General features: G+C 37.3%; 1 protein-coding gene across 1 annotated transcript in view; it reads right to left on the bottom strand.

Moving 5' to 3' along the window:
* Positions 1 to 25,855, bottom strand: part of SLC12A2 (solute carrier family 12 member 2) — a 66,441-nt gene that overhangs the window by 25,624 nt on the left and 14,962 nt on the right. The window contains exons 2-11 of the mRNA XM_065655687.1: positions 20,610 to 20,729; positions 18,605 to 18,680; positions 17,904 to 17,999; positions 15,878 to 16,017; positions 14,771 to 14,881; positions 10,924 to 11,032; positions 10,362 to 10,489; positions 10,190 to 10,274; positions 5,942 to 6,090; positions 913 to 1,020 (exon numbers count right to left, since the gene is read on the bottom strand). Coding sequence (XP_065511759.1) covers positions 913 to 1,020; positions 5,942 to 6,090; positions 10,190 to 10,274; positions 10,362 to 10,489; positions 10,924 to 11,032; positions 14,771 to 14,881; positions 15,878 to 16,017; positions 17,904 to 17,999; positions 18,605 to 18,680; positions 20,610 to 20,729 — 1,122 coding nt within the window. The remainder of the gene's footprint in view (positions 1 to 912; positions 1,021 to 5,941; positions 6,091 to 10,189; positions 10,275 to 10,361; positions 10,490 to 10,923; positions 11,033 to 14,770; positions 14,882 to 15,877; positions 16,018 to 17,903; positions 18,000 to 18,604; positions 18,681 to 20,609; positions 20,730 to 25,855) is intronic.

Raw genomic sequence — 25,855 nt, 5'->3', positions numbered from 1 at the left:
TCCACTGCATATTATCTTCCTGAAAGAAGTTTATAGCCACCATGTACTAATTATATTTTCAACTGTCTTTCCATCTTGACATTTTGCATTTCCAGTATTCTATCCTTCACTAATTTCTACCCATCAGAACAAGCTTAGCTCTTCTGCAAGTAGTTGACTATTCTTCTTTACTGGTGTCTTACAATTACAAAGAGTCTTTCTTTAGAGACAATGTTTTCTCAGAAAGCGCAAAGTTTGCCCAATGTACACATCAGTGCTCTGCATCAATACTTGTGCTTCTATTTTGCAATAAAATCCCTTCTACATATGACTCTTTACTGAACTTTTGGGAAAGAAGGTCATTAGAGGACATTAAAGTTTTATCCAATTAAAGAAAAATTGTAAGACAAAGAATGAGATCAAATGGTTCAAAAGAACATAAAGCAAATACATTCAGGAACACCAACAAAATAAATGTAAATGATTTATGTAAGAGCTAGTACACAATTATTTTGATAGTGTATTCTCTGAGGATTAAGATTCCACAGCTACAGGTTCTATTCTATTCTAATCCTTCTGTGATTACTTTGAGAAATGAACTAATCTGTTATCTTTGTATGTGCTCCACTGGTACTTATAACGAGAAACATCTAAAGGAGTTTGTAGATTCCTGTAATGTTAATTACACCACAACTAAACTCTAAACTAACCAGAAACACATGACATCTGGAACAAATTCTAGTCTAGCTATATTTAGCAACAATAAAACACTAATTTCCCATTCTAAGCAGCAGGAAAATACTAGATCTATCTACTGATGTCAACTGGTAGGAATAATGACAGCAAGATGTCAGAATCCCCTTCCAAAAATTCTGATTCAAAAGTTCATTGAAATTATTCTTTAAAAGATTTTGGCTTTGCTTCTATACTTACCTGAAAGATCTTAGGTGCACTCACAAGAGATGCTAGTGCAGAAGACAGGGTGGCTGAAAAAATACCTGCAGTAATCAGTGGTGCAAATCCTGATACCATGCTCATCACCTGGAAGCAAAATATAGATATTTTTTAAAGAATATGAAAAAGTATACTATACAAATGGATGCAACATTACCTACACAAACAGAAAACCAAAATATTATGCATCCTCCACTTAAAAGCTGTTAGAATGTCATGCGTTCGTATCAATGAATGAACTAGGGACAAATCAGGGAATATAAATGGATCCTAATTTTAGAACAAGAGAAGGTGGCTTTTCACACAACATACAGTCCCAACCATGTAATACTCAGGTCAAAGCAATCAATGTCTAAAGTCTCCACGGGCTCATAAGATGATTAAAAATAAGTCATGGAAGAAAAATACATTGGAATTTGTTACATATTTTGACTAGCATACCAGTGAATAACATGGTCTCAAGGAGCCCAAGTGACAGAACAACTGAAATTAGGGAACATCTTCGGAAAGCTGACTGTCTTTTTCAGTATCTCCATCACTCTAAGTTAAGCCTGTTTCCCATTCAAAACCACAAAGACAAGACAAACTTGCTTCCTGTCTCCCCAGCATTACATCCTAGGACATCTTTGTAACCCCAGTGAGTAAAATCCTATATGCAAGAATACTATTCTTGGTAGACTGGATGACTAACAAAATAAATCCTTAGTAAGTTAAGTGTAAGAGAAGGGTGTTGATAAGACATAAAAAAAATAATTCCGAATTAGAACCAAAGCAGTTTCTGTTTAGTTGCCATATAGCCTAGAGACCCTCTCCTACCCTTTTACTGATTACTTCCATAACACAGCTGCATCCAGCTTTGCATGTGTCAAGCGAAGTAAGATACAGAACTATGTATTTAACAAAAAAATCATGGTTTAATATAATACTTCTCTTTACAAACCAAAACCCTGAACTGCTTGAAGAGAGCGAACATTTAAGAATTTAATACCATCTTGAAAAAGCTTATGTTTTTAGTCATTTGACCAAACCCAGCATAGTGCCTTTCAAACACATTGTGTCAGAATGAGGTTCTGCATCATTTGCAGTGATTACTTGCCTCTTTCATCCTGGCAACTTGTCTAGCGTATCAGGAAAGGAACTGAAGGCAAGAGAAATCATGCACAAGTGTCCAGATTTTAAGTTGCTGTCACCTGAAGTTGTAAAATCTAGCTGTCTAAAATAATCTTACAAAGTAGGACATGCTCTCGGAAACAATACACAGGTGACTGATTAAGTTTTATTAATATTCCTAGGGCTAAACTACTGACAAAAAGTAACATTTTTCTACAGATCAGACTGACAAAAACTGTTTGGCCTCTTAAACAGTCAACCAAGCCTCTATACTACATCAGGTTTCATTGGTCAGTTCAAGGCATGCCTGGCCTAAAAAAGAGAAATTAAATAATTGCAGGTACATAAGGTGAGAGTGAAGTGGCTGCCAAGCAGGATAAGAAATGAAGGCGGTAATTTCCTGAAGCATATTTGTAGTTGGCCTTTATTCATAGATGAATAAAACTAATGACACATACACTAAGCTGTCCCTCCTATGCCCAGGTTTAAGCTAGTTCTATAATCAACAGAAAAAGTTAACAGTTGCAAATGCCAGTTTGTAATAACCCTACACTATAATTGTAGAAGAGAAGTTTAGGGTGTCAATGCTTTACTGACAAATAATTTAGAAAGAAACTTTTGCTATAGCAACATATTGAACAAGCACAGAATAATCTCTGTAGAAGCAGTATGAAAATTTTCTTCCCTGCAAGGATGGCTTAATCAATCTTCCCTGGAAGGACCTCCTACGGACAGAATCTGTGTCTCCATCACTTTTCTTCCCATCCAATTTAAAACATTGTTGTTTTGAGGCCTTCACTTCACTACACTTGCATAAACTTCTTGCAGGTTAGTTCTTACACTGTACTCAGATTTTACATCCTCCTTCTAGGTTTTCTTCATTGCCTCCATTTATTTACACTATTTGTTTTTTAATATTACATCTGGTTCATAAATTTAAGAGAAATCTGAGTAAGATGTATGCAGATGAAGTCTGTCCATTTTAAAAGCTAATGAGTTACAACTTGGGTTACTAATGTAAGAGATATTAGGAAACTTCTTCCAAGCTAGAGGAACAAAATGGCAACCAGTTTCAGTAAAACCAGTATGCCACGGTGTTAAACACCTCTCTCTCCCCTTCCTCCCTCATACACACTATATCCCAAACCTCATGACCACAAAACCAAGAAGTACACATATGCAGTTGCTATAGCACTGAAATTTTCATCCTTGAAAGAACACACAGAACTGGAAGCACAGACATCTAGTAAGAATGGCTCCGTTATCACTGGTGTGGTGAGACAGATACGTAGTTACTGCTGATAAGGCATTCATTATGTTTGCTTGGCATTTATTGTTTAGACAGTTTATTAAATTTCAAACATTTGGAATAACGAAATATTGTATCTTGACTACAGTTTCAGTTCTTTGGTCCAGCCATTGTGGAGTAGAAAAAAAACAGCACATGGAAACAAGCAGCAGCTTCTTTAGATTTTCACGACGAATACAGATGCCCTTCCCCTAAATATTTTCAAATATTTTCCAGCTGCCTTCCTTTGTAGAAGGAATGTTTTAGCAGAACTTTCACGCTGTTTCTGGAGTTTCATGCTACTTTCAACTTTCATCCAAAGTTGACCAAATTCTGCATTTAAATTATCCAAAGCTATAACTTATTCTGGGGAAGTTCCAGGCTGAGGCTACAAAGCCCCAAACAAGTTTCTGAAGTTACTCTTCAACCAGGTTACAGCCTGGACACAGAAATGTCACTGGCACTGAACAGAGAAATGTCTGAAGCCTGTGAGGACCTCTAATTCATTTGCATTGACTACAACAGAAACTAAAGATAGTTCTTCTATGCAAGTCTGAGTAAGCCCGTCTCACCAACTGTTCTCATTTTAAGTTTTAGTACCATCTAAGCTTGCCACAAGTAAATCATACTACAAGTCATCCCTTTGCTGCCCAAACACATCTAAAACTTGAGCTGCCCAAGTATTAACTTCAAATAAATTCTTTGCCAGAACTGAATACAGCAAAGTGTATCAAAGTGATAAAGTCATCAGGCTGTGCACATGAGTAAGCTGGCACTTTCAAGCCCAGAATCTGCATGCTTACAACCTGTAAGACAAATCAACAATCTTTGCTCACTTAGGCATTAATTTATGGTTTTAGAATATTTGTTTTCTGTTATTTAACCTACAGAAAGAAGTTACATTTGTATGAAGAGCTTCAGAGATACACAGGCTTAGAGCCACCCTTAACACACACAGTGACTCACATATAAAAAGAAAAAAAAAAAAAAATCTCTCCTTACAGCTACCATCCAGAGCTACTAAGTTGAGGATAGTTCAATTAGAAAATGGAGAACAGTTTATCTATAGGTAGGCAGTATCTCATTGAAATTATTTCCTTCTGACATCTCCTGAGAAACAGAAACAGACTCTTAGAGACGCACAGCAACAGCTGTGAGGATGAGAGGGAAAAAAACAAACAGCAAGGGAAAGTCCCACTGGGGATTAGAAAAACAAAATTCCACAGAGAAGATGGCTAAGCACAGCAGCAGGTTGCCCAGAGATGCTGTGCAGTCTCCATGACGTAGTTTTCAAAACCTCAACAAAAAGGGGGTGTAAGGGGCCTTGCATTCTCTGTGCATGCCATGGCCTTGAAAGCAACTTTTCTTATTTGGATTGCACTATTTTTTCCACAGAGAGAAACAAGAATAATTTGGGAGACAGAAGCACTCTTTAGACCAAATTGTAAGAAACTAGAACATTAATGACTAACTTATTAGAAGTACAAGCAACATTTATGGCAAGCAACCTTCATTATGTTATGACTTAAAGAAAAAGATACAACCAGAGGAAACCAGTTCTACACTATTCTCGGCTGTCCATCTGATGATATACTTTTTGAGTTTGGGTTCTTCTGAGCTTAAATGAATGAGGAATGTCATCAAATGCAGAATAATTATTCCCACTGGACCAATTCTGAAGTGTTTCTAAATACAGACTTTTTCTAAACCAGAACATAGTAAGACCACACAGATACTCAAATTAGTCCACTATAGAAATGTATTTTACTCTAATACAATGCTCTACACTGCAACATTATTTCAGCATGTACAAAAGAGGTTTTTCATCCAGCTTTGCAGGTAAGGCTGTCAGCCTGACATGTAAGCAGTACATGGAAGAAGTACATGTACCACAAGCTACATATCTTTTTCATTAGTGGATTTCAGGCTGATCTCTAGCCAACTTTTTGTATACCTATTAGAAAAATTTAGGACAAAGATGGACTGCCACAAAGTAAGTTTAAGTCACTAGGAAATATGTATGTTTTCCTGTGTTTCTTTCAAACCCTTACCAATAGTTCGTGGACATCTCTGTTACCTGTGAAGTGTAAGTTGAACACTATGAATTACTCCATTAATTCTATAGGATTTTTAAATACATTAACATCAGGTTTTATGATAACTCAAAATGTTCTTACCATGAAAGAGGATATTGTGACAAATACGTAAAACATTCTTAAAAAGTCAGCATATATTCTAAGAAAATTAAAAAATTAAGGAACAAGTTATTGACAGAGGCTACCTATGATTACTATGCATCACTATTAACAGTGAGTACTCCTATCCACATCACTCGATGACATTCAGTTATCTGAAGTTGCAGTTCCAACACCTAAGCTACGCAGTTTAGTCAGAAGATTAAATATTTATACCATCTGTGTATAAACACCCAAAAGTTTTTAACATAGTTATGTTGTTCTTCACACTAGCTAGAGTGTACCATTTAACTATTCCAGATAAACCTTATATTTATGGAAAAAGGCATTTTTATTCTATGATTTTTCTCAATATGCAATTCAAAGAAGAATAAACACAAAAGCAAATGAACAGATTTAGGAAGAAGTTTTATACCTGGAAATTGTTCATCAACCCATACTGACACCCTGCCTGACAGGATGAGAAATCATAGTTTAAGTTGCAAGCTGCAGTAGTGCAATTTGTCAGCTCGGTGACAATGGTGTTATTAACATTTCCTGTGGCATCTCGAACAACACAGGAACCTAGAGTGAACACAACCACAAAAAAAAAAAGCATTAACAGATTGAACCTGAACTTAAAGACCTGTGTCAAGCTTGATTCCCTTTATATGTAAGCGTATTCTCACAGAGTAATGTCAAAATATGGCATTTACATTTTTAATATATTTCAGTATTAAGCACATCTTCCCTATGAAGAAAAAATAGAAACAAGCAAATTAATTGTTCTCTTGCCTGAGATGATCTTCAGTTAATAAATCTGAGTCTAATATGAAGAGGAAAGTTTTAGCACAGAGGAAAACAATGTCAATAGATTTGCAAAAGTTTAACTGCACAATTTTAGCTCAACATATTATTTCTCTGAATAATGAGTTTCTGCATAGCTCTTTAACTGAAGCACCATCACCTGATTTTATAGGGGGTTTTTTGTCCATTATCTTAAAGGGATGCAGCATTTTTGTACTACTATGTACAGATATATGCAGACAGGTGTGTGTAGTGTTGCACTTATTTATTTTCCAGTCAATACAGCTCAGACATTAAAATAAATTAAGTAATTTGTCACAAAAGCCTGTCGCAAGCTATTTTCAAACGCTCAAACAAGCCACCTCCTATGTGACTGTGGTATTTTAAGTTGACTTCCTGGTGAAAAACAAAGCCACACAATCCCATTCCTACCACATCTTATAATTAAGTTTATCACTTAAACTGGTGTCTTAATCTATGATTATTTGCAATTTCACTGGTCAAGAAAACTCTTAAGACACAGCATTTCAGCCCTTAAATACTAAGAAAAGCTTAAAAATACTGAAAAGCCCACAAGTCTTCTACCTCAAGGTCTCTTGTCTCAAAGAATGAAACAAACTAGAGCAGACTAAGTATTATTTAACATTCTATAGTTTAATAGTTGAAGTAGTTAATTGTCCAGACACTAGCAAATATTTCCAGTAACAGGAATTAAATAAGGAATGGGGAAGAGAAGACGGAAGACTACAGAGCAGTAGCCAACAGAATTTCCTTAATTTGGTCTTTTAGGAACCTGAATGACAAGGAGGTCCCAGGAACAGAATTCTGCAACTACTGAGGATGTAAATTACTTACTTGCAAAATAAGAAGCAGGGAACAGGTGTGCGCGAACTTAAGTTTCTTCAATAACAATCCCTATTACCTATGTAATTTGTCTCTCTTTCATTGGGAAAATGAATTCCTAAATACCTATGCCATATTTAGATTGCCTCTGAGCCATAAGAACTTGATTAACAGCCTTCAATAATGCCTGGTCCTGGTAGGTGAATATTACTTAATCTTTCCACTTTTCAGATTTATTTTTCAGTTACTTATTAGGCCCAACTCGCTAAATTTCAGTATGAGTTTCCTATATTGATCACCTGTCTTACGCTTTTCTTGTGGGTATGCAGAGAGGCTGGAGTTTTTGTTGTTCCTCTGTTTTAAATAGGATTAAAACCTCTGTACAATAAAAAGTTTCTTCTCTTCCACTACACAAGTATTTGCCCCAGCCATTCAAGCAGTATATAATGGACGTGACACTATATTTACTAGTTGAACTATGTGTAGATAACATTTTGTTGGTAACAGATTGCAGTCGCAGACTCATTAAGTTAAGCAAAACATGAAATAGCTGGAGTGCACTATCACGGCCCTCCTCTTCCTCATTCCCTTTTTTATGGTTCAGATCCAACTGTCTGGCAGGTCTTTCACATATGGAGTCAAAGCACAACAGAAAAGGACAATGGCACTATGAACAAATTTAATGTGAGCCTTAATATGTGAGAATGCAGAACAGAAGCCAGCTGGGCAAGCTCCGTTCTCAGCAGAAGATACTTAGATATAAGTAAGAGTCCAGACATTTAACCTTCATTCAGAAACATTCTATTTTTTTGAGAGATCGTGGCAACATCTTCCCTATGAACCTCAGGATTTCACCTTTGCATAGGCATTTATGAGCACGTCTTGTTATCTCCTAACTCCATGCAACCAGCAAGAATTCCAGAGATACTACCCTGAGTCCTTCAGACCGCAGATGAGAGCGCTTTACTTCTCCAGTGCTAACAAGCAGCTACAGTTAAGCTCTCATTAATCAACTTTACTTCCCTATGTAGAAGAAGCATGTCCTAACCCTACACAGATGTTTGAGGTTTTTATTAGAGCATTAGTCTGCATTAGTCCCTTGCTAAAATATGAAACTTCATACTTTCTCCTTACAGCTGTTATCTTTTTGAGAGAGGCTGCCTAGCTCAAGCACTAGAACTAGCAACTTTGGTCATCTTAACCTCCTCTGTTCAGTTTCTTAACCTTCTTTCTTACTACAGAGCATGCAAATACTGGGCTAAATTCAGAACATCATCTTCCCCTTCAGACACTAAAAAAAAGGAAAAGGTTCTTCATGTGGTGGTGGAGCACTGGAACAGGCTCCCCAGGGAGGTGTCACGGCCCCAAGCCTGACAGTGTTCAAGAAGAGACTGGACAACGCCCTCAGACACATAGTGTGAACTGTGGGGTTGTCAGATGCAGGGACAAGAGTTGGATTTGATGATCCCTGTGGGTCCCTTTCAGCTCAGGACATTCTATGATTTTGTGACTCAGTCACATTTACTAGCCACTTCACAGTTTTAATGACTTGCTTATCACTACTCTGGAAGCTTCCAGTGGGAAATAAGTGTGTGGGGAAAGGAATAAAAATATTTGTATTTGTCTGATTCCTGATCCAATGCCTCAAAAAAAAAAAAAAGGCAGCTAGATTTCACTCATATCATAATCTCTGACTTCTGCAATAGCACTGGCCTTTTCTAACTAGCAGAATTCTAAGTGTAAGTTATAGGAGGCAACTAAGGTAAGACATTTCTGATGCACCAACCAATTTCATATTCTGCTGGTTTTGCAAACTGTTCCTTTTGTAATATGAAAAATGAGGTTTTTCATGTTGAAAGATTATCAAAGTATTCCATTAACAAATGACTATTAACGAGCATTTTGCTCTCACATTCACTCAAGTATTCAAATTTGGTAGCAGAGGTCTATGTTGTCCATCTAATTAGAAAATAAGTGTAGGTCATTATGCTGCATAAAGCAGAATCACTACAGAGCAACTATTTGGCAGAGCTACAGTACAATGTTAGCCAACAGAGGCAGACTAGCAAGACTGGTATACTTGGAAAGGAAGTACCATTAGTTGTAAGCTCAATGGTACCCTTATAAATAAGAGAATTTCATTCAAAAGGCATCACAGCTAAGATAAGGCAAGGTCTCTCACATAAGAAAACTGATTAGTGCTGCCAGAAACTAATTTATGTGATTCAAATAAAAACATTTCCCATCATAGGCAAGAAATACGTGAGATATGATTACAATCTTAAGTTTACTAGAATAGCATTGTTTTATGGGTGGGAAAGCCTGGTTGACCATTGCTGCTCTAGAGCAAAACTGTAACAGAGCATCAAGCCCCAAGGCAATTTCTACAGATAATTTCAAACCACTCCAGGGTGGGGAAGCCCAGGAAGAGATGTTATAAAAATACTAAGATCAGTCTATGATTGTTTCTCCTCTTTCCACATGAAAATAAATTACAGACAATGCTTCTGAACAGGACAACACTTCTGAAGGTGGGCTACCCAGATTAAGGTAACATAAACTCTCCTCTCTCTAGCAGGGAATGACTGCTCATGCATCCTCACCAAAGAGCTGTTTGATCACCTCACAATTCCCTTCAGATAAGCAGCTGACTACCATCATCTTCAAACCAATATGGGTGTTTGTTCAGTGAGTATTTTCTGAAAACATGCTTTACTAATCCAGGGATTATTTCACCGCTAAATTGTAAATCTTTTAACATAAATAACTGCAATAAATGAGCATCCATATTAAGTCTTTAGTCCTCCTTAGTCTCAAACAATCACTAGTCTTAGAAAACACCACTCCATTCAGGAAATTATAAAATCAGCTGAAAATTGAACTTCCAACAATAATTAGAAATGTCTGGCTATTACTTTCCCACGCATGAAAGTCAATTACATAATGACTTTACATAATGCATTACATAAACCATACCAAAACACAACCTCAGAATGACTGCGAAAGGATAAAATTAAAAATATTATCTATTTACCTACAGATACTGCAATTCCTACGTAAACCAATGTAGTAATTAAGATGGCCAACAGTGTTCCTTTAGGTATGGCTGACTGAGGATCCTGAAAGAAAAATGTCAGCAGACAGTGATGACAGACATAAACGTACGCTCAGTGTTTGTGAACAATATTTGTTCATTCACTACTCACCGCAAGATCACCTGAGATATTTGCACCAGCAAGTATGCCAGTTGCAGCAGGGAAGAAAATAGCAAATACAGAAAAGAAAGTTTCTCCATCTCGGAAATCTGGTCCAAAATTCTCGGAAAATATTTCAGCTGTAGAAAAAGATTTAAGTCTGTCAATATTCATACAGAAGCTACAGTATTAGCTCATTCCAGCCATTATCAGCTCCATGAAAAAGCTGAAAGTCACAGCTGTATGACCTTAAAATTAAGTGTAGAACATTTAAGTCGTAATTCATCACCTTGACTCAAAATTCAGAGTAAACTTACATAGCCTTTAAAACCAGAAAAAGTACTTACAGTATCATGCAACTTTTTAAAAATTTAATATAACCGATATTAAGTACGCAAGACCAACTTCTGGCCCAATAACTCTAAGGAACAAAACTGCAGAAGTCGGAAAGAATTAGGAAAAAATCTCTATAGTTAAACGGGACTATAAGCTATTTTAGATGTTTAACTTAACTATGACAGCATGTGTCCTCTTTGCAAAGATATTGTTTACAATACTAGCTGTTCCAACATACCTTTATAACCAAAGAAACCTTTAGGCTTCTTGCTGTCCAAAGGAATAAATGTTCCTATAACAAAGTCTCCAATAGCAAGTATGAGGATCACCAGTAAGACTATCTGTGCCTGAAACATACAATGGTTGCAGTCAGACAGAAGAACTTGTTCCTTTTTGCAGTTTCAAGCTCCAAGGTTATGTTCTAAAATGCAAATATTTACTTGATTCCAAATTCAGCTTACTCTTCTCAGTTTGTTTTCCACAAATATATAATGCAAGCTGGAGAGAACACATACCAGGATTTTTAATAACGAAGTAGGAATAATTTGTAAGTTTAATGTCTGTTCAAAAGAGAATTTGTTATTACTGTACTCCTCAAAGCTATACTTCTAAAGACAAAATACTTAGAAGAACTATTTTCACTATAAGCCTTCAAGAATGAATGGATTTGAGTAGACTGAGAAAATTCACAAGAAAAGAGCTAAATGTACACAAATGCTAGGAGTATTGCCTTATTAACCACAATCATAATACTTTGCCTTATACTTCAGTATGCGACATTTATTTTACTAAGAGTTTTATTAACTCACAAATCAAACAGCTTTTATTTGCTATTTTATGCAATGGACTACATTAGTTTGTTACATTCTCATATTCTCAAACCCTTATTTATGAAATCAAACCGCAGACTACCACAATTATGTGTTAATTTCTAGTTTGTTGAGACATTTTCACTACAACATAAATTCTTAGCCACTGTTCAACAAAACTATTATAAATCTTACACTTGGAACAAGAAGCACTTTTAACCACCCAATGCCTCTAAAGTGTGAGTAAAGATAAATCCAGGCATTGAAGAGATGTTCAGGTTTTACACTGAAATAAGCAACCACACTGGCCTATTATCTTTTGTGTTATTTGATGCCTTATAAAGGCATATACCAGTGGCTCAGGAGAAACTATTTGTAGTTTAAGTTCTTTTTCCACGCCTAGGACCAGAACTTAATACACAATAGCACAGTGGCATTGCTGATTATTACAAACCAAAGTTTTCAGTTCAGACAGTCTCAAAAGAAAACAGGATAGCAAAGCAATAAATGAAGGATAAGAGCCAAGAGCAGAGTCAGTAGACCACCTGAAGAGACCAGTTTGTGCACTCTAGCTAGATGTCTCCTTTGCCAAGCCTCGTAAATAGGTGAGAGGTGTAGGCAGTGCAGCTGGGTCCTCATCACAAGTCTTCAATAAGCCTAGAGAATTCAACATCAAGTTGCCACAGAGCAATTGCCACAAGTGGATTTATCCAGTAACAAACCTAGGCTTCTCCCTGAAGCTAAGAGTGCTTTCTGTATATCTTCCTTATATGCAAAAGTCTCAAAGAAAGAATGGGCTTTGAAGACTTCAACACAAGGAGCTGAGTGCTAAGAGACCACAAACTCTGAAAAGATATTTTTAAGCAGGCTTCCCTAGGATCCCGGTCCTTCTTAGCTTCTAGATCTACTTAAAAGGCATTATTATAGATTCCCCTCATCCCATTTTTCAAGACATTCTTTAAGTCATGAAGAAGGCATACAAGAACATCATAGATACTTTAATCAAGAGGGAAGTACTAGTGTTTTGCTAGGCTAAGCTGTATATTAACCCACATGAAGTGCTTGTTTGAGAGGTTCAGCTGCTCATCATCACTCCTACTTGCCTTGTTCCGTGATTCAGAAACAAAGCCAATAAGCCTTGTTTTTTGCATTGAGCACAGGATTTTTGAAAGTTGAATATTTCCTAATAAAGATGACACTACAGTGATACCATAGGTCAGGTTTGATATAGAAACATTAAACAACTGGGGTATTTCTATGCAAGCTAATGTTATAGAACTGTTCATGCTACCAAGCAAAAGCAATATATTTCTTGTGACTTCAAGTGACAGTGGCCAGAGGGTTAATAACAAATAATTCATTCAAAGGAAAAAGTAAACGGTTGAGATTAAGGAGGACAGTACTGTTTGAAGTCAGGTGCGTTAAGATATTACAAATTGAAGTTACATACACTGAAGGACTACTGAGAAAGCTCAACAATTTTTACAGAAGTATACTATTCGATTTAAAAATACATGTCGAAGTAAATTTCTTCAGATGCTTTTTCTGGTACATCCAAGTGTTGCACTTAAACTTCACTTTTTCTATGATATCAATCTCTCTAAGGCTGGAAGCAACAACGAGAAAAAATCCTCTCTCATTTCAATTATGAATACCATCAATTTTGATGCTGGAGCGTAAGAAACTCTTACAACAATTACATGAAGAGACGCTTTCAGTTGCCTCTCACTGAAAAATACAGGAACTATTGTGAACCAAGTATCAAATTTGAAAGGAGACCAAGGAAGCCTCTTCTCTATTTTTGATCACACTGTGGATGGCCACTACATGCAGAAAACAGTGAGCAAGTGACACTACCTAGTAATACAGAGCAGAAAACTAATATGGCAACGTCTGTATTAAAGTGTATTAGGGTCTGTACATGTTTGTTTCCACAATCACAGCACATGAGGTTCAACAAGGCCAAGTGCCAGGTCCTGCACTTGAGTCACAACCACCCCAGGCAATGTTACAGGCTTGGGGAAGAGTGACTGGAAAGCTGCCTGGTAGAGAGGGATCTGGGAGTGTTGATTGACAGCTGGCTGAACATGAGCCAGCAGTGTCCACAGGTGGCCAAAAAGGCCAACAGCATCCTGGCTTGTACCAGGAATAGTGTGGCCAGCAGGACTAGAGAAGTGACTGTGCCACTGTGCTCAGCACTGGTGAGGCCTCGCCTTGAATCCTGTGCTCACTTTTGGGCCCCTCATCGTAAGAACGACATTGAGGTACCAGAGAGAGTACAGAGGAGGGCGACAAAGCTGCTGAGGGGTCTGGAGCACAAGTCTGACGGGATGCAGCTGAGGGAACTGGGGCTGTTCAGCCTGGAGAAAAGGAGGCTGAGGGGAGACCTGATCGCTGTCTGCAACTACCTGAAAGGAGGCTGTAGCATGGAGGGGGTTGGTCTCTTCTCCCGAGTAGCAAGTAATAAGACAAGGTGAAATGGCCTCAAGTTGCACCAGGAGAGGTTTAGATTCAAGATCAGGAAAAATTTCTTCAATGAAAGGGTTGTCAGGCATTGGAACAGGCTGCCCAGGGAAGTGGTGGAGTCACGATCCCTGGAGGTGTTTAAAAGGCATGTAGATGACATTCTTAGGGACATGGTTTAGTGCTAGAGTTAGGTTATGGTTGGACTCCATGATCCTGAGGGTTTCTTCCAACTGAAATGATCCTATGTTTCTGTTCTATTGTATGATCTAAGACTGTACAGCCACAAGAAGATGAGGAAAGCAGGTGCCCCCTCCTGCACATTCATCACCACCAGTGTTCACACCCCCCTGCAGCACTGGGCCAAGTGTCTGCCTCACATGTCCGGCTGTTTCCAAGTGTAAACAAAACCAGAAGAGAGCAGAAGGGAAGGCAAGAGCTCATTTGAAGTTCCCAGTGAGAGCAAATTCCCACGCTAACCTTTTCGCATTATGCTGTAATTGCCAGGAAGGGGGTAATATCGCTAATGACGCTGTCAAGTTTGTTAAGAGTAGATTATGCTGGTTTTTAGGTTTTCATAGATGCTTAAGCTCCCAGCAGAAAAGCAGCCTAAGGTCTGAAATGCTGTCCAGACCTGCAGATCCTAGAGCTAGACAGATCTACTGCAAACACTGCCTACTGACTGACTTCTAACATACCATGCATACAATACAGAGTGCACTAAATATACTAAAAATAAATCAAACAGCTGAGGTAGAAAAAGGAATCAAAATTATTAAGCAGATAATAAAAACAAAGGTAACAATTCCTTACTTTGGCTTCCCATTCCATTCCAGCAACGGAAATACCCAGCAATATAACCACTGTGATAGCCCCTATGATTCTGATATCATTCATTTCATCAATCATCAACGTTCCATTTTCCTAACAAAACAAACAAAAAAATAGAATCATACACTTTATCAAGTACTTATCTTTCCTACTGCATTTTACTGACTGTAATTTATTAGTAGAGTTAAACCTCTATACCACAGACTTACTAATTTTAAATTCCCTGTAAGGACACAAGTACTTTGCTTTTTGCCCAGTTTTAAATCATGCATTCCATGTCTTTGAACTGGTCAAGGCAACCACAGATATCAGTACAGGCTGGGAGATGAAGGGATTGAGAGCAGCCTTGCTGAGAAGGACTTGGGGGTAGTGGTGGATGAAAAGCTGGATGTGATCTGACAATGTGCACTTGCAGCCCAGAAGACCAAATTGTATCCTGGGCTGCATCAAAAGGAGTGTGGCCAGCAGGTTAAGGCAGGTGATTTCACCCCTCTGCTCCACTCCAGTGAGACCCCACCTGGAGTCCTGTGTCCAGCTCTGGAGCCCGCTGTACAGGAAAGACATGGACCTGTTGGAGAGGGTCCAGAGGAGGCCACCAAGATGATCAAAGGGCTGGAACACCTCTCCTATGAGAACAGCCTGTGGGAGTTGGGGTTGTTCAGCATGGAGAAGAGAAGGCTCCAGGGAGAACTTATTGTGGCCTTTCAGTACTTAAAGGGAGCTTATAAGAAAGATGGGGACAGACTTGTTACACTACAGTGTGTAGTGTTAGGATACGGGGTAATGGTTTTGAACTAAAAGGGGGTAGAGTCAGGCTAGATATAAGGAGGAAATTTTTTTATGATGAGGGTTGTGAAATACTGGAACAGGCTGCCCAAAGAAGTGCAGATGCCCCATGTCTGGAAACATTCAAAGTCACATTAGACAGGGCTTTGCACAACCTGATCTAGTTGAAGATGTCCCTGCTCTTTGCATGGGGGTGGACTAGATGACTTTTAAAGGTCTTTTCCAACCCAAATCATTCTATGATGACAGCTCCAACGTGCATAAAGGACAATGTAATCAGTATGACCGCTATCATCCATGTACCTTGAGCAGCTCCACAACTGTCTCTGCAAAGCCGACAACATACATTGCTACTGCAACAGCATTGGCAAATGCAAAAATCAGACCTATAGCACCACCAAACTCTGGCCCTAGGCTTCTGGAAATTAAGTAATATGCTCCTCCTGAAACACAAAAAGACAAAAAATCACTACATGAAAGACCCTAAAAATAAACAGTCATCAGCAATTTAAAGTTTACATGAACAAGATGCAATTTATTTTTGCATCTTCCCTGTTGTATTAGAAAATAACCCAAAACTCAATATTTAAGGGACAGACACACTGATATTTCAGGGATACATTTCAAGTTTTTATGAAAACATACTAGTTGAAAATAATTGCCTGACTCATGCAACACATTACATTATTCAGTTATGCATCCAGCTCTAGGGTTAAAAAGAAATTATAAACCAGAAGCTGTAGTAGTACTGGGGTGTTTATTTCAAATTCAAAGTATTTAAGCTTAGTTTTACTACTACACATTTTCATTAGCTATAACTCAAGAAACTGGCAAAGTAGACTGTAATAAACCCAACCCAAGTTCCAAACCTCAGCAACCTGTTCCTTAAAGCTCTGTTGTAAAGGGAATTTTCTGCCCTCCAATGGGACTCAATCACACAGCCACTTCACTGTGCTTCAAAAAGATAGGCCCAGTTCCAAAGTAATTTCAATTTGAAACTGGGTCCAACTTTTTGAAACACCCTGTATTTTTCTTTGTATTTTTGAGATTGACAAATATACTATCTCAAATCCCACATGTGACAAATGGAACACTAAGTATCTACAGCAATAAAGAACAAAATATTTTAAAAGTGTAGCAAAGGCACATTCCTCCAATTTAAGGCTAAGCTCTCCAGAAGCAAAAATATCCTACAGCTCCAGTCTGAAGCAACTGAGTGTACACTAAAAATTAGCAACAGGAAATCCTTAACTTCACTGCATTACAGTTCTTGTACTAAACTTACGTAGGTACCCAGCTTTGACATACTTTGCAAATCAGAATGTTAACATAAGAAAAATATTACTGTAAGATTTTCAGAGGAACACCTGTGATTTTATTTTACAGTTCTTCCCCTTTAGCACTGCAAATTTTCTAATGAAGTATTATTTTGCAACAGTGACCCTAAAAAAATGGCTCTCATAAGAACAGAAAAATCCAGTATGTACAACGCAGCCTGAAAAAAGAAAGGGCATTTAGAAACTATGCTTGACATAATGCTAAGATTCATAGATGATACTTCCTGTTGGGTCTGTTTACTTTGTGATAGTAAGGTTTTTCTCTTCATTCTTTATCAAGATAATTTTATAAGCTTTTATTTTAATTCCAACACATTTTCTACTAGTAGCAGTCTTTTTGTGAAGCAGTTTGAGCACGTCAAAGGCACCAACCACTTAAAAACTATTTTGTAGGAATGGCTGACAAGAGCATGCAAACCACGAAAGGGAACAAAAACCACCACTCTTAAGAAAGCTAGAGATAAGAGTTTGGAGAATTGCTTTGATGTATAAAAAAAAAAAAATCATGATACAACAAGAGCATATCCTTTCGTATGCTCTCATGTATACATATAGCTTATCCTTTCATAGGATGTATTTTTTCATTAGTAAGTTTTATTTCAGGATATGAATACATAAAAGTACACATGCACGCTCTTGACCAACAGTGTAAATGCAGAAGAATATTAAGACCCTATTCATTCCTGGATACGTGTCTCTTGAAATATTTGTATTCCAAAAATTAAGAACAGATGATGTTTTCCCACAAAGGAAAAGCCACTAGTAAAATCAAATTAGTAGGCTAATTTCTGACTTTTCATTACACAACTGCTTAGTCAAATACAGAACATAAGGAAGACTCTGCTCCTCAGAAAACTAACTTTTCCATACATTTCATCCATCTTGTTTTTTCCCTGATGCTAAAAGGATGGAAAATAAATTAGAAGTTTCATCCTCAAGGTGTACACTTCAGAGTGATGAAAGATTAAAAAGCTTTATCGAAGTAGATTTACCTCCTCTTACAAACCCGTTTGTGGCTATTGCTGAAGTAGACAGTCCTGTAATGCTTGTCACAACAGTGGCCATTCCAATCACCAAGACAGACAGACCTTTTGGAAAAAAGGGAAAAAAGGTCTAAGTACAGCAGTATTAAAACTTATAAATCTTGAACTTGGTTTAAAGAATTAGTCTTGCAAATATAATACAAATTTACTGTCTGTGGTCCTGCACATTCAAGCAAAAGGCTTCTTCATTCCCTTTTTCTACACAGAAGTTTCCAAGATATAAACAGAACTGGATAAATGTTATCTTTAATCAGCAAGGTAAAAGCTGCATCCTAGAGTTTCAAGGAAACACTCGTGTTTTGCAGATGAGGTGTTTTCTGCAGCCTAACACCAGGTGAAATCTTTGAAGAAAATTGTTCATATACTAAATAGTCTATAAGCAGACTTTAATAACCACAGATCAAAAGTTTCTCTCTACAATTCCCTAAAGACTTACAAATGACAATTTTAACTTACATACCTTATAGATAAATGAGCCAGTTTAAGTAACTTCATACTGCTTGAAGTTTTGATAAGGGTAAATCACCTTCACAACTGGCAATATTAAGGTGATTTTCTACTTCTTTTTAAAGTGTAAGCTCAGCACCAACATCTCTTTTGGATGAGATTTAAAAGTTGCTGAAATAAAAATACAGCATTCATACACATACCTATCCCAGCTTGTCCTACAATCCATGATAGTCTGATGAAGAGCATCACGCCCCAAATATTTAACATACATCGTACCTAAAACAGTAATTTTACATAGGTTAGGTCTTATATCAGCTGCCATTTCCACTAATGCTTCATTTTAGTTTTTAATGTCGAAATTATCTTGCAGTCTTTCCCCACCGACTTTCAAATTATTTCACAAGATCAGATTTTAATCAGACAAGTTTAGGTTTGATTAAAAAAAAATAAAAGGAACCTAAAGATGATTAAAAAGTTACTACCTTGAACATAGATTAAGTTACAGTACTTCAATATCTGACGCTTGTAGTATGTCTTGACCAAACAATAAAATAATTTAGATCCCAGCTTTCAGGATCCAAAATTCACACTATAGAATACATGACTACATATAAGATTGCAAGGTCTAAAACCCCAGTTCGGATCTCCCACAATCTCCCCCAAAAAATGCACTGAAGCAATACTCTATTAAATTTATTCTTTTTTAAAAAATAGCCCCCACAACTTCCCAGTCCAAGAAATTTTGTATCTTACAACATCGCTGCACACTAATAGGATGGGGGGGTATGCATTTTTTTTATCCTTGTTTTTTTAAACTCTTATCCTCAGTAAAATAGAGTCTGCAATGTACAGAATTTAGACAGAAGACTAACAGCAAGTCTTAGGTCACTCTCTTACCTAAAAAGTATGATATCAGTCCAACAAGAAGCTTAGCTGGTCATTAGGATTAGAAGGGAGACAAGGACCTCTCCAAACCACAAAAGTAAAAAGTTTTCAGAGATTTAAAGTCTTTTGCAAAATGTAAATCACCTGAGCTGGAAATATTCACCCAGGTTGCTTACGCCTACTAGTAAATACTAACTGCAACTTTCAAACAACTGAAAGGGAGATCATCCTCCTTGAAACTTTTCAATAGACTTTAGAAGAAAATGGTCAGCTACATTTATTCTCTGACTCCTTAATACTTTGAATTTCTCCAAACCCAAATTCTGTATTGGACTACTCCTGTAAGCAACAATTCTAAGTCAGCTTCATACCTGCTTTAAAACTAAAAAACTCTGTCCTCGGTTGGGGTACATAACAGAAATCCATAATACCTGTTTGACAGGTACCACAGGCACTCTCCCTCTCCCAGAGAATATGGCTACTTCAGGACTTGTCAGGTAGTTGCTAATACACAGCGGAAGCTTGCTGAACTGAAGTTAGGTATTCCTAATGCTCAAGTTCAGCATGTTTTAATCAACTGTTGCATTTGCAGCCACCACTATAAACTCTTACAGCTTTGAAGTATGTATTAATCACGGTTTCTCTTTGTGAAAATATTAAAAATAAGTTAATAAGTACTTGTAATGAAATCCCTCATGTCGCCCTTAATTTTTCAATACTCCAAATGGGAACAAACTCAGTTTTTTCCATCATGACTATATTGTATTTAGTGTTAAGACTTCCATAGCTTAGGAGAAGATTTTTTTTTTTTGGTGACAGGTTCAACGAGACTTAAATACTTAATCCTGGTCAAGTTTTGCTATATACTAGTAGGTACTCTCCTCACCACAGTATTTTTTGGTTCTCTAGAAAGAAGTAAATAAAAATCCAACATCCAATGCTTCAGCCCTAAACTTTATGGATATAAAGTGAACACACATTGAATGTATTCTCTCCAATTGCATTTGTCTTCGTCACTGAAGATTCATATATAGTTTTTCTACTACATATGAATACTTACATTATCTTTTTCTTTCTTGGAAATTATGCAACTTCAAAAGTGTAAAACCTGTCCTAAGAAGCCATGATCCCTTCAAAAGCTGAAGTCCTGAAGTATTTACTTCCTTAAAATCTCAGCAACTCTTCCTAAAATTATGGCATTTTTCACATCTATCATACATATATTCTTTTATTTATACAGTGCTATCACAATCCCTCTCAAAAAAGGTTATTAGAAGGATCATATCTGCAAGAAACTGAAGTACAATACATTAAACTTACCAATACACCTTTTATCCAGCCAAACTTGACCACTCCTTTGCTGTCAGGAGTATAAGTGGCTGCTGCTTCCCCAGCTGGTGTGCCTTCCTCACCATTTGCATATCCATCTTCAAAGGGCTCCTAGGGAAAAAAAAAAAAAAGTTTATCTTTTATGTGATTAACAGAGAGAGCATTTGATGCTCACACTGTAAAAAAAAACAAACAACCTGTCTACTTGCACAAACTGAAAAACTAAAGAATGACACAGCAAAAGTTTTAAGCTTTTCCTTTATGTTCCTTGCATGAGCCACATCTCACAGATTTCAAGGAATATAAAACAAACTTACACAGACCACATAGGTATTCTGCTTCAATTAGAGCAAACTGTTAGCAGTCAAAAGAAATAAATATTTTTAAGAATCAGCTCTGCAGCCCTAAGAAACAAACACCTGATCTTTTAGAAAAACAGTTACAAGATTTCAAATGCAGTGACTTCTACAGCACAGGAAGTTTTATTTCTTAATCTGAAAGTTCTACCACAAGTTACTGGTCTCTTCTACACCATTTCATGTACTTCAGACTTAGCTGTCATTTGATCATTTTTTCAGGAAATAAATAATTCACTTCCCTGCAAACTATTCCACTATTGATTGTAAAGTGATACTTCTAGAATGGAGGGTGGGAGAGAGGCATTTCAAGTAGGAGGGAAGAGAAGCCTTCTCAAACACTTTTCCCTGTTTAAAAGGGAAGGATGACAGATGCAGAAAACAGTCGCATGGACAAAGACCAACTTGTGGCTTTTCCTTACAATTCAACTCAGCCTTACAATGCAAAAATCTTCATTGTCTGATATATATTAAAAATATATGTGTATAATACACATACTTGTTGCATGCTTGCTTTTCAAGAGGTAGTTTTGTTTTGCCAAGCCAGCCAAACACCTAAATGTTTAAACTCAAATATTTCCTACATTTGCTGCAGGAAGTACTCCTAACAAAGTATGTTAGTTATCCAAGGCAACAAGTATAAAGCATGAATATACTAGAAAGAGCCTGAATACCACTCAGAGAATACTATTCAACAAACCAGCTCAAGCAGTATTTGTGAAGCAGCCTGCATCCCAAAGGGCTCAGAAAACAGTTAAGCAATTAGAGGTTCAATCCCAATGAGGTAAAGGGCAAAACGCTCATTCGCTAAATAAGACACAAAACAGACTAGACCCAAATTATTCTTTCAAGAAGTATGTTTTGTGCTGTAGAGACACAGTATGAAAGCTAAGTGTGAGATACTTTATTAAAGTCCTTCTCCTCCTGATACATTAAAACCAAATATACCATCAAAACAGAGTCCAGAGGAAATATTTTTAGAACTGTCACTTATTAAGGGTATTATCCATATCCCCTTACAATCAGTAGTAAGCATACAAACACAAACAGGGAAAAAAAAAAAAATCAGATTATGTCAATCTTATCCAAAGGTCATTAGCACAGATTCATGTCAGTACTTCTCTCACTGACTCTGCATTATGAAATGATCATTAAAAACAGGTATATCTGCAACACATCTGGAGACCTTGTATGGCATATGCTTTCCACCACAAGGCAGAAGCACAATCAGTTTGCAGATCATTACCTTCAACAAACAGCTATCTTAAATAGTACGTTTTATTGTCTCCAGAAGGGATTAAAAAAATACAGATATATACTTACATATTTTTATACGTATGTGTGCATATATATGTAATGTACGGTATACGTTATATAAACAGAGGACAAAAATAAACTTAACTAGGAATTACATGGTTTGCTGAACTGCAGCTCTTTTGGATAGATGAGAACTTAATGGCTGTAACTTCTTGGGGGATTTGTATCACCTTTGACTAGATGAATCTATTAACTTGCTGATTATTTGTAATCAGGCACTCAAACCAAATCAAGCAAGAAGTGATGTGTGATCCATTTAGAGTGACAAGAAAAACAGCAAGAACAAAACAAGAGAATTACAATGCTGCTACATTTAAGATTTTATGTGGTATTAACTGTAGCATCTCTATGGCGAAAAATAGAATAATTAACTAGCTTTAATTACATACATACAGCTACACGCCACTCATTTGCTGAGCCAATGCTGACCTCCCTAAATCAGAACTGAGGCGATGGCAAGCCCTGTCATCAGGCTTCTTGCCCAACTTGGACACACCTGAAGATCACAACAGAAAAGAAAGAGCCTACATCCTGCCCAGTACCCTTGACTACTCATCCTTCAAATGACTTTCCCAGAAATGCAGGAAGAAACATCAAAACGCTTTCAACCTATTATATTAATGTGTCTCTCATCAGATTCTGCTGTTTCCAGCAGCACTTACTAGAAGTTTCTCCCCAATTCTCCTTCTACTCACCTTCTGAAGTGTGGAGGAAAAAAGAAAGAGATACATTAAAACAAAGGACAGGTTAATAAACGTGTTCACAATCATGATAACAAATCCTCCAATCAAGCATGCAACAGTGTAACTGCATATTATTATTCCTTCATATAAAGCCCATTCCTGTTTCTCATTAAAAAAGCATCACACTATATATACCTGCAACAACCTCAATTTTAAAGCATTGCATAAAGGGAGTCACATTTCTATTATCTAAGAAGGTTTATGCTTTGGCCTAGAAAGCTGCCAACATTTGAGAACATCTGGTATTGCAAAAAGGCATGTCGTGCCTGTAATAAGAAACAATAAAATTGTTATTTGAAAAGACTGGTCAGGAAGGATCGAGGAAGGGCTACAAGAAGTGTGTATCTGCATGTCCAAAAATATTGAAACATTACATGTGACTAAAGTAGCTAATGCTGTAATACCAAGTCACAACACTTTTTAAAAATAGGCTACAAGTTTTTGTTTACTGCACATTTAGGTTTTAAGAGAAGGTGGAGAATATCTCACTATCTCGTGTAAGAGAAAATTATATACTTCAGCATATGACCATGACTGGCCTGGTATTGGTAAAACCTGCACACACGAACAAGTTGGCCTCCAGAGGTCACTTTCAACCTCAACCATCATGTCATAGCTAAACATTTTACTACAGTGCTCAAACAACCCCATAGTTCAGCCTGTTTTATTCTGGGAAAGAGACAATGGCTCACAACTGGTATTTTGGGTTATCAGTTACCAGATCAGCTCCAAGATATGCACACTATGAACACAAGAAAGTTTTGTTCTGTATGTCTTGTCTCTCCACACTATGCAATATTTCTTAGGAAAATATTTTTAAGTAGATGCAAAATGTAATAACTGAAAGGTTACTGCTGGTTATCAGTGCTAGTGGGTGCACAATAAAGCACCAGTGAGAACAGATATTACAGAGTGTGGGCACAAAAGAATTCCACTACACAAGGCTCCAAGTTCAGTCCTTTAATGCGAGATTAAGAAAGCACCACTGTGGCCTCAGCGGTAAATAAAGCAGGCATAGTATTTTTCGTGCTTGTGCTGAGGAGGAGACAATGCTTCTACCCAAGTAGCATACTAAATGGAAAAAAATGCTCTAGTACTATTTTAGAACAGCAATATATGTAAGATAAGATCTTCATAAACAGTAAAAATCACTAACACTAGGGATTTGGAGGAGGTGTAACAAAAGGGGAAAGAAAAGAAGGTTTTAGCATTTCAGATCAGAAATACTCTTATTAACACAACTTTTTAATGCAAATAATGTCTTTTATCTAATTGGTACAAAGAACAGAGTTATGTTGCTCACTTGCACTGTTACAGGAAAAATAAAACACATTTACATGTTGACAATTCTACCATATACTGATAGGAACCTAGCCAAGAAGCAGTTAAATTGCATTCCTACACAGAAATTTACATTGTTGTATCACAGTGCACTGAAAAGTACAGATAATATACTATTCCATCTCCAGTACTGGCTCATAACAATAAGTTATTTGTGCCAATTGTGAATAGCCTCCACATTTATTAGAAGCGTATTCGTAATGAGAAAAACTCGTTAGCCAGAAGACAGAGATATTTTGCACACAGCTTGAAATACACTGGTGCACGGAAAAGGTTCTCATCAGTAAAAATTGCTGCTTAGTTTTACTGAGAGTTCTTGATAGTGGTTAATGGCATGCAGCACATTTATTTGTGAAGAACTTATCTAGATCCCACGTTAAAGGCACCATACTTAGACTATGTTGAACTATATGAGGTGGTACCAGAATAAACGCACATGAACTCTTCATTTTTTTTCAAGTATCACAACATGGAAGACCCAAGTAAAGGACAGGACAACAAGTAAGCTTGTATCTAAGAGTACCTTATTATTCCTCAGCCAGATCACTTTCTTTGCAATCTGCCTGATTCGGTATGTCCCAAGCACAGCTAATCCTTCCTATTGCCATTACTCGTGTGCAAAGAGGGGAGGCCAAAGAAGCACCTGAGACTAGAACATTTAACTGCTCTTTTTTCATCTTTAAAGTTTGACCAGTTATGGATTTAGCACATGCCATAAAGTATGGGCCTCTCCTCCTACGAATTCCTCAGAAAAGCTTCACAACAGTACCTTTTTCTTGTCTTAGTAGGATACAGTACTGAAGCTGGTTTAAATAATTAATACTATCAAAATGTTAAAGATAAGAGACTCATCTTTTCAAGCTCCAATATCTGCAAGGAAATATAAAAATGGCACTCCACTACATTTAATCGAGAGAACAGCTGCTTACATTTCAAACTACTTTGAACTTACATATTCTGATAATGAGCGCATGGCGCTCCCATCATTTAACATGCTTCCTGTGTGACCAGCAGGTCAAGGGAGGTTCTCCTCCCCCTCTACTCTGCCCTGGTGAGGCCGCACCTGGAGTACTGCGTCCAGTTCTGGGCTGCCCAGTTTAAGAAGGACAAGGAACTACTGGAGGGAGTTCGGTGGTGGGCTATGAAGATGATCAGGGGTCTGAAGCATCTTTCTTACGATGAGAGACTGACAGCTGGGTCTTTCAGCCTGGAAAAGAGAAGGCTGAGAGAGGATCTTTATGTTTATAAATATCTGAAGGGTGACTGTCAAGAGGATGGGACCAGACTCTTTTCAGTGGTACCCAACGATAGGATGAGGGGCAACAGGCACAAACTGAAGCACAGGAGGTTCCATCTGAATATGAAGAGAAACTCTCTTACTTTAAGGGTGCCAGAGCACTGGAACAGGCTGCCCAGAGAAGTTGTGGAGTCTCCTCTGGAGACATCCAAGACCCACCTGGACACATTCCTGTGCAATCTA

The sequence above is a fragment of the Caloenas nicobarica genome, chromosome Z (genome assembly GCF_036013445.1).
Source record: "Caloenas nicobarica isolate bCalNic1 chromosome Z, bCalNic1.hap1, whole genome shotgun sequence".
Lineage (NCBI taxonomy): Eukaryota > Metazoa > Chordata > Aves > Columbiformes > Columbidae > Caloenas > Caloenas nicobarica.
Note: the sequence above shows the minus strand (reverse complement) of the source record. Positions and strands in the feature narration are given on the sequence as shown.